Source organism: Euprymna scolopes, chromosome 25 (genome assembly GCF_053919585.1).
Source record: "Euprymna scolopes isolate OS-2025 chromosome 25, ASM5391958v1, whole genome shotgun sequence".
Taxonomy (NCBI): domain Eukaryota; kingdom Metazoa; phylum Mollusca; class Cephalopoda; order Sepiida; family Sepiolidae; genus Euprymna; species Euprymna scolopes.
This window is the reverse complement of record NC_136506.1, coordinates 80,085,857-80,095,856: the sequence shown is the minus strand read 5'-3', so window position 1 is coordinate 80,095,856 and position 10,000 is coordinate 80,085,857. Positions and strand designations below refer to the sequence as shown.

General features: G+C 36.2%; 1 protein-coding gene across 3 annotated transcripts in view; it reads right to left on the bottom strand.

Moving 5' to 3' along the window:
• LOC145247459 (protein lin-28 homolog) overlaps positions 1-10,000 on the bottom strand; it is a 224,628-nt gene that overhangs the window by 954 nt on the left and 213,674 nt on the right. For all 3 annotated transcript variants that reach the window (XM_080109243.1, XM_080109245.1, XM_080109244.1), the window contains exon 4: positions 1-303. This exon is cut by the window's left edge. In XM_080109243.1, the coding sequence (XP_079965369.1) occupies positions 84-303 (220 nt within the window). In that variant the 3' untranslated portion in view covers positions 1-83. The remainder of the gene's footprint in view (positions 304-10,000) is intronic.

Here is a 10,000-nt window from a genome sequence, read left to right as displayed (position 1 = left end):
AAACACTTTGTAGGACTTTATATAGTCTGAAACACCCTGGCGGCGGGTGACGTCACCGTGTATATAAACAGTGATTTGTGACGTCATTCAGGGGGCGTCACGGAAGTCATCGGAGCCCCGTCCTTGTCGTTATCTTCACTGTTCCCATTCCTGGATCCGTTTTTGCCCTTTCGGTTTGTGTCCCGGAAAGGGCAGTCTGCGATCAAGTGTTCCGTTGATTTGCAGAAATGACACCGCTTCGGTAAAGGTCCATGCGGACACTTTTTGGCTATATGATTCCCAAGGTCTCCGCAATTGTAACACCTGAAATGATAGAAAGAGAAAATAAATTAACAACATCGTCAGCAACAGTGCCAATTTACCGTCTCCATGGCAACTTTTTTTTTAATTATTATTCCATTTTCACCCCAAACAAGGTACAGTGCACCGTTGATGTAGGGACATAAGTTGCAGGGATACTATGTAGGGAGTTGAGCAGAAAGATGTCTGTTCACATTACATTTGAACTTCTGCATGTCAGTACAGTTGCGAAAACAGGAACCCGGAAGGGAGTTCCAGAGTCTAGCAGTTCTGGGAAAAAAAACTATTTAAATAGAAGGCCTTCTTAAATCTAGGGATCTCTTCTGTGTAGGGGTTGGATTTTGCTGATTGTTGGGTTTGTCGGGGTATTTACGTCGAGGGTTACAAGGACTTGTAGTTCGGCAGGGCATTCACCATTAAAATACTTCTAGAACAGGCAGAGGGATGCAACATTTCGTCGAAGGAACAAAGGTTGAAGCTTGGATAACAGTTCAGGACCTATCAGGTTGGGAACTCTCTTTTGAACCCTGTCCAGGGGCGAGAGACTAGTAGCAGGTACAGCAGCCCCAATGTGACAACAATACTCTATAAATGGGCGAATGGTGACCTTGTAGGGGTACAAGATACTTTCAGGCGTAAGTAATTTTCTAGCACTGTAGAGAGACTACTTCCTCTCCGCAGGAGGGTTGCGGCAATCTTCTGGTCCATGTAGGGGAAACCCTACATACCAGTGTGCAAATCACTATCCAGCTCCTATTTCCCACCTCTCGGGAGCTGGTCCCCTTTTCCCTTCTCCCTCCCCTCTCTCTCCTCATTAAAAAACGGCCTTGTGCCTAATTTGCTAAGTGGGGAAGCAAATAAATACACCACCTTCCTCTCCACAGGAGGGACCTTTTGTGGCCTTCGGACCCAGATCAAAGTGTAGTATCTGTTCCAGCAGATACTGCAAGCAAAGACCATATGTGGGGGTAACCCCATATATCAGACCGTGGTCAATATAGGGGAAATCCTTCATACCAATTGTCACTATCCAGCTACCATTTCCCATCCATCGGAAGCTGGTCTCCTTTCCCTTCCCTCTCTCCACATTAAAAAACGGCCTTGTGCCTAATTTGCTCAGTGGGGAAGCAAATAAATCCAGGCTCGCACGGCCCTGACAATGCTCGCAAATGATGTACGACCCTCGTTTCCATTTCAATAGTAGAACAACAGCGTTCCTTCCCTATATTTCTGCTCTGTGAAACATTTTTCCAGATCTTGTTTGTTGCATTTTGTAATTCCTCGTATTCATAAATGACCTCCCTGATAACATTGTCTCCGGAACGGGTATATTTGCTGATGACACCACGCTTTATAACAGACATGGCATGAAAAACGAATGAACACATACCTAAGGAAATTATAGAAACGTTAGAGGAAGCCCCCCCCTAGTCTGTAGTAAAATTGTGACATAAATGGATCGTAACATTCAAATGCTGCTAAGACTAAGCTTCTTTCCTTTAATAATTACAAAAAACCTTAACCACTAATAACCGTGGCTAATGATACTACTACTCAAAGTTATCGGCTTAACCTTCACAGGCAACATGAATTGGAACAAATACATTGAGTGTATTGCTAAGGTTGATGCGAATAAGGTGGGCTCTCTCTACTGTGCTAGAAGGTTACTCACGTTTGAGAGTATCCTATGCCTCTACAGAGCCACCATTCGCCAAGTATTATTGCCACGTCTGGCCTGGAACATCTGCCACTACTCTCTAACTCCTAGACAGGGTTAAAAAAAAACAAAAAAAAAGAGTCGCCAATCTAATAGATCCCACACTATCAACCAAACCCCAACCTCTGTCTCATCGCCGAAATGTTGCATCTCTGCTTTTCGGATAATTTTCTTTTACGTCTAAAAGTCTTCTAATAGATTTGGTGAGATTATGTAGCATTCTGTAATTCTCATCTACAAATAAAAAAAAAGTCATTTTGAAATAATTTCGATTGTTATTTCATTTTATAACATTTTATCTCGTCTTATTTCTGAAGTTAAAGAAAAGGAAGTTGCAACTACTTTTCTTAAAATAAATGTTATTCTTTAAAAAAAAAAAAAAACTAAAATTTGCAAATAATTAAATTAATTAACATGACCGATTGATGCTGACGCCACGTGGTAATTTTAAATTGTAAAATGCGAATACAGGAACGAAATCTGTTTAAATAGTTTTAGACGCAAAAAACGACATTTTTGCATTTTAAATTGAAATACGTTTGAAAGCCGAATTACAACGTAATATTATACAAATAAGCAAGTATTTACTTGTTTAAATTAATATATTTCGGAGTGATACTCTTTCGTCAGAATTTAAAATTTTAATTTTATAATTTTAATTTAATTTATACAAATTAACTCATCTCCTGATAACCCCATTTAATACAAACATGTAGTCGCAACCCTTTTCGTTTGCTGTTTTTTTTTTTTTTTTTTTACATAGGCATCACCACTTATCAAGGCCAAGAGGCCACTCGAGGATAAGGGTTAAAGAGTGTGCAGTAGAAATTGGACAATATAGTAACCGTTAGTAATAGAGATTCGGTAAATTTGTTAACTTATATGGAACGGATCATTAAAAACTTGTTTACGTTAGACTTGAAGACAACCATATTGTAATCAGCCAGAAAGCAGGCAAACGGAAGACAATTCCATAGGCGTGCAGTTCTAAGAAAGAAGCTTTGCTTATGGAATCTACGCTTAGGTTTAGGCACAGATAAAGAGTGGAGGAAACTAGTGATAGTGTTTTCTGCTAGACGGGTGTTTTTTGTGAAATCTTTATTCAAATTCTCGTTAAATGAAAAAACTTTCGGTAAAAATCGTCTGAAAAAAGAAGACGCAAAAAGTCTTTTTGGCACTTCTGCATGGCAGTGACATGAGGCAAATGTGTGTACTTTAGTGTCAAGCTGACAGATGTCGCTCGTAAGCCAAAAAACAGGGGTCGATTATTCTTCCTTTTCTAAAAGTGCGAACTAAAATTATATTTTGATACATTTTCATACAATCTTTTTGTACAAAAAAACAAAACAAATTGTTCTTAAATCTCTATAAATGCTTCATGTGTTTTAAATGTTATTTTGCTAAATTTTTATACAATCTCAGTGTAAAAACCAAATGTTTCATGTTTTTTTATTATATTTATTATTTTATTTTCAATTATGAATCACTCATTGAAGATGAATTATATTGATACTTTAAAATTATATTTTGATACATTTTTTTACAATAAATGCTTCGATTTTCATATAGTTTTGTGTTATTTATTTTGATATCATATATTTTTGCGTTATCGTAAACAGTTGTTTATCTTTGAGCTTCACACAATGGCCGCTAGACGGCGTTTCTCTTTCTAAGAACAGGGACCGATAACTCGTCTCTGTTACTAGTATGTCATTGTCCTACAGAAGGCCATCTTTTTCTGTGTCAAAAATATTAAAATGCATCTCGTTCCTGCATTCGGATTTCGCAATTTTATTTAACCACGTGATGTCGGCATCAGTCGGCCATATTGGTTAATCAACCTACGCGATACAATATATGCGAATAACTGTTTTGAAAAAAAAAAAAGAATGGACAGAAAAGGTATTTTAAATGTCTGATTTCAAATCATCTTATTGTCAGTATTATTACGTCTAAATATGTGCGTAGAGAAATAAAATGGCATTATGGCGACGGGGGAAAGATGGCGAGGAGGCATGGTGGAAGCGGAAGTAGTGGGAGGATGGTATTGTCAGTTCCAAGGGTAGATAAGTAGAAGAGTAGTGTCCGTAGTGTGGGACAGTTGGAAACGGTTAGACGGGTTCGTGGGTGTAAAACGGAGCAGGGAGGATAAAATGGGTAATGAGGGTCATCCCTGGAATTGGGTAGGGAAGACCTACGCCCCCCCCCCCCGTTACTCTCCCTTTTGGAAACAGCGGGGCCAACTAAATAGGACACACATTCCCTAGTCAGTTCTTTTGGCGTCTGCATGTTCTGCACCTTCTAGTATCTCTTTCTTTGTCTCCCCTCTCCACTTTCTTTCTCATACCCCTAATAGCCATTCGGACCAGGTCAGCGGCCGGCCACTAGCACAACGAAGGGGAAAATGGATGAATCACGCCAGGATGATGACGCATAACCGGCTCCTCCATCATCGATGGACTCCGGTCTTGTTCTTTCTTTTTTAATTTTTTTCCTTATTTTTTTTTTATATTTATATTTTTAGATACGACCTTGTATCGTTTTAGAAGGCTTCGTCCGTAAGATGGTCAGTCGGTCACAGTTCAGTTTGAAATTGAATTCTCATCGCGAAAGGTGCAGGTTTTATGGTCGCCTCTTTTCTGAGATACGTTCACTCATTTCTATAAAAGGTTTTAAGTTCGGCAAAAAAAAAGTCCATCGATCTGTCACGTTTAAGTTTTAAATAGTATTGTTTTATAAACGCGCCTGTTAAAGTGGCGCATCTTATTGTAGATTTATTCCAGCATCTCTATAAAAATATGTCGGTCTCTCAGACTTGAGTTTGAAATAGTATTTATTTTGGTCTGTCATATTTAAGTTTTAAGCAGCATTTCCCTTTTCTTTTTTCTTTTTCCCCACTTTATACAAATATATAATTAATGACTGTTTCCAGACGATAAAAAATTAATAGTCTATTAATCTGCAAACGTTTTAAACGCTTGGAAATTTTCTGTAAGTTTGACTGCTTGACTTAAGTTTATATAAAAATTGGAACTGAATGAAACTGAACCGAAATAAAACAAAATAACAAGTTATAAGATCGTTTTTCGATGGTTTGTTACACTTTAGTTTTGGATAGTATTTTTATCTGGTCTCTCGTGCTTAGGTTTGAAATAGTATGTTAGTCGATTTGAAAGGGCATTTTCTGTGGTCAATTCCGTTAAATTTGAAGTAGGATTTTAGATGGTTTGTTCCATTTAATTTTGAAATAGAATTTTCCTTGGTTTGTCATGCTTATACTGAAGATAGAAATTTTAGTCCATCTGTTACGCTTAAGGTTTAATTAGTATTACTATTATTACTATTATTATTATTAAGTATTAATATTAGTTTTGCTTAAAAGGACATATTAAAAAAAATCGATCTGTTGACTTTTAACAAGCATCTATTGTAGATCTATCCCAGCATATCTATAAGAGTCTTTCGCTTCTGTCATTCTGTCATGCTTAAGTTTTAAATAGCAATTACTTTTGTCTGTCACATTTCGTGTTCAAGTCTAATATGAATTTCACCGGTCTGTCACACTTACATTTTGAATTACATTTTTGATGGTCTGTCACGCTCAAGTTTGAAATAACATTATGGTTTTCTCACACTTAAATATTAAATTAAATTTTTCACGGTCTACCACGCTCAAGTTTGTAAATAACATCTTGGTCTGTCACACTTAAATATTAAATTACATTTTCGTGAGTCTGATATACCTAAATTTGGAATAGCTTCTTTCTTGGTCTGTCATGGTTATAGTTTAGATTCAATTTTCGGCGGTCTGTCAGATGTAAGTTTGAAACAGCAATTTTGCAATAAGTAACATTTAAATTTGAAGTAACATTTTCGTCAATATGTCACGCTGGAATTTGAAATAGCATTTTCATCGATAATCGCGCAATTGGAATTGATGTATCTCCAAAACCTGCGTTTTTATTTTGTTTTATTTTTTCACTTTTTGTTTCTTCTTATCCGCCATTACAACAATGGCGCTGGGTTCAAGGGAAAAGGCGGACAATAGCAACGGACTAAAAGATTCGTTAATTCTAATAAGCTTCCCATTTTTAGAGAGCCGCCATCCGAGTATGTCAAGGGCGCCGGTTAAAGTATTAGCGAGGCGATAATTTTTAATGAGCTGATGAGGTTAATTACAACAGTAAAGTCTACCGGGCGCCGACTTATACGATTAAAAAATAAAAGATAAAGTGTATTATAGTTAACAACAGCAAAAAGAAAGGGAGGGAGACAGAAACAAATGTACAACCAATAACTGTTTCCAGACGATAAAAATTAAAATAGTCTGTTAACCTGCAAACGTTTGAAACGTTTGGAAATTGCCTGCAAGTTTGACTACTTGACTAGAGTTTATGTAAAAACGGGATCAGAACGAAATGAAACGAAATAAAATGAAACAATAAATAAAAGCGGTGTATACTTATTTAAAAATAACGCTATATTATTTTAAAATATTTTTTTATCGCATCATTACAAAATAAATTCTCGTGTAATTTCTTTTTTTTTTTTAATAAAAGACAAGCAAAGAATTTCTCGTATTATTCAAACTTTAAGTAAAAATTTTCATGAAATTATTTTTTTAAAAATAATTTAAATTTAAATTAATTTAATTTTGATTGTTGTAAAATACGAATCGAGCACACGAATCCTTTTTTCTTCTTCTTTTTTATTCAATTTCCACCCCAAACAACGCGTAGTACCACTTTGAAGTAAGGGGCTACTAGCGGGGACGTAAGTTGCAGGGATATTATGAAGGGAGTTGAGCAGCAAGATGTCTGTTCACATTACACTTGAACTTCTGCATGCCAGTACAGTTAGGAAAACAGAATCCCGGAAGGGAGTTTCAAAGTCTAGCATTTCTGGGGAAGAAACTATTAGAGTAGAAGGCTCTCCTACACCTGAGGATCTCTACTGTGTAAGGGTGGGATTTTGCTGATTGTGGGGTTTGTCGGTGTATTTACGTAAAGGGGTTGGGTCAAGTGATTGTAGTTCGTCAGTGCATTCACCATTAAAAAACTTGCTGAGGGATGCAACATTTCGTCGATGGAACAGAGGCTGAAGCTTAGATGACAGTTCAGCGCATATATCAGGTTTGTGACTCTCTTTTGAAACCTGTCCAGGAGTGAGAAATTAGTAGCAGATGCAACAGCCTAAATGCGACAACAGTACTCCATACGTGGGCGAATGGTGGCCTTATAGAGGTACAGAAAACTTTTACGCTTAAGTAGCTTTCTAGCACATTAGAGAGAGCCCAGTTTTCTTCGCAGCAGCCTTAGCTATGCTCTCTTTGAATTTATTCCAATTCATGTTCCCTGTGAACGTTCGGCCGAGGAGTTTAAAGGAAGTACTTTCAGGTAATCTGTATTTAGCCTTTTAGCCATTGCTATTGATGATTGAGAAGGTTTTCTGTAGTTATTGAAGGAAACATGCTTAGTCTTGGAAGCATTGAATGTGACCATCCATTTTGTCCCCATTTCACTATGGATTGGAAGTCTTCCTCTATTGTTTCTGCCATTTCTTTAGATTTGTATTCATTAGTTTTCCCCTCGTGCCTGTTATAGAGCATAATCATCTCAGAATCTAAAAATACGAAATCACATAAAAAATAAAACAAACCGAAAAAAGCGGCTAACGGTTTAAAATTGAAAAATTGGACCTTGGCAGGTATAAATTGAACTAATGTGTATCTTTTACACATGCGCCAATATACATTTATATTTGAAAGTCGGTTAATTTGTACAGTTTTAATAAGTGTGTAGCAGCTCAGATGGTACCGAATAGTAGTGATTTAAAAAGTAAAAGTATATATATAAAAGTGAAAGTGTCTGTGTGTGTGTGTCTGTCTGTGTACATTTCCCTACATAATAACTCTGTCAATTTTCACCCTACAGACTCGAAATTTGATATACAGGGTATTGAGATTTGGGGAAATCTTTGTAATCGGTTTTCGGTCAGAAATTTGGCTGTTAAGGGGCCAAAGTTGACCTTTGAGAACTCTACCAAACTCCTCCGACAATTTGGGTATAAACACTTGAAATTTTAGATATAGGTTCCTTGGACATGGAGCTAACTTAATAACTTGATTTGAACCCAAAAGAATAAAGGTTAATGGGTCATAATAGTGGTCAAAGTTTTAAAAAATTGACCGCTTCGGTCTCTACCGAATTACTCAGACAATTTCTGGTCTAAACATTTGAAATTTTACATAAAGGGTATTCAGAGATAGGGCCAGCTTTTTAATTGGTTTGGGTCGAAAATTTGAGTTACCAATATATAAATTTATGTATGTATGTATGTATGTATGTATGTATGTATGTTTCCATGTCCACCTAAAACTTTCCACAGAGCGACGGATTTTTACAAGATCAGTATCGTTTTTAAGTTCGACATTTCAGACGACAAATAATGAAAAATTGGCTAAAAACATTCATATGTTCACCTTCAACTGAGCACTTTTCTACACGGGGGGGGGGGCGCTTTTTTCGCCGATATTTCCGAAAGTCATCCTCTCCTTTCGATTGTCTAGCCTTAATTAAAACCTACGTCACTTCCGGTTTGGTGGTGGTCGTAACAGCAAAGACATCAGGTTTTTCCCCCGTTCTTTTCTTCCTTTGCGGTATGGGTTCGAGCCTGCCTTCCCACTACAACTTCTTTTTTGCTCATCATACATCTCCAAACACCCGGGAATGCTAGTATATATATATATATATATATATATATATATATATATATATATATATGTGTGTGTGTGTGTGTGTGTGTGTGTGTGTGTGTGTGTGAGTTACTTTATTTCCTTATAATATATACCAATGCTCATTTAAGAAGCTCAATGTAATTACAGAGCAATATAGTGAATGAATGACAAAGTCTATATTACAAACTGACTGTTGCGCTTTCATTTCATCTGATGAGTTAAGGGGAAAAAAGATTCACCAATTGCAATAATAAATAAGTGATTGATTTTGTGCTACGAAAAAGACACTGTCAAAAATTGTAAATGTCAACTGAATTAAAGGAATACATTATAAGATGGTCAACATCATGAACTTTGAAATATAGACCTTTATCATTAATTCACTCTCTATATATACGTATACATATACATATATATCTATATAACCTCATCCAGAAAGAAAAGACGAAGTAGCGGAAACGATAGGGCGACTGTTTACTTTTGGCCAGAAAGGTTCGCTCCACTGGGCATGAGCATTGGAAGTTCAGAGGGTGTTTATCTGATGTGCAACAGATACTGCACCTTAACTGCGCAAGCAAGTTTGGAGCCAAGGTGGAGAGTCCTGTGGTGATGGAGTGAGACTACGCCATCATCGAGGGATAAAGCACTGAGGCCCCAACTAATCTTCAAGACTGACGGACCGCATAATGATGATGATGATGATTATATATATATATATATATATATATATATATATACATATATATATATATATATATATATATATATATATATATATATATATAACTTGGGTGCCACCAGTTTATTATTCCAAATTTAAGTTTAAACTCTTGTGAAATTATAAGATTATACGGATGAAGGCCAAACGAAAACTGTGTCATCAATACGGTACGTCGCAAACGCTTTTTACTTCATACCTATATGAATTCATGTGGAGAGAATTAGAGAAAGTTGGGCCAAAAAATTTAGCGAGATGTTATGAAGCATTTGTTTTTCTGAATTTGGAATAAAATTGTTTGGTTTTTCTTTTTAAATAATTAGACATTTTCATTTGTTATTTCGTTCTATATCGTTTTATTTCGTTCCAGTTTATTATTTCAACATTTATTTAACGAATCAAAATGGCAGTCGAATTTTACTTTTTAAGGTGGTCGCTTAATTCAGACTTAAAGATAAAAAAAAACAATTAAAAAATACCGAAATCCAAACGGAAGCTACCTCCAGATTTAGTACTGTAAGACTTTTTT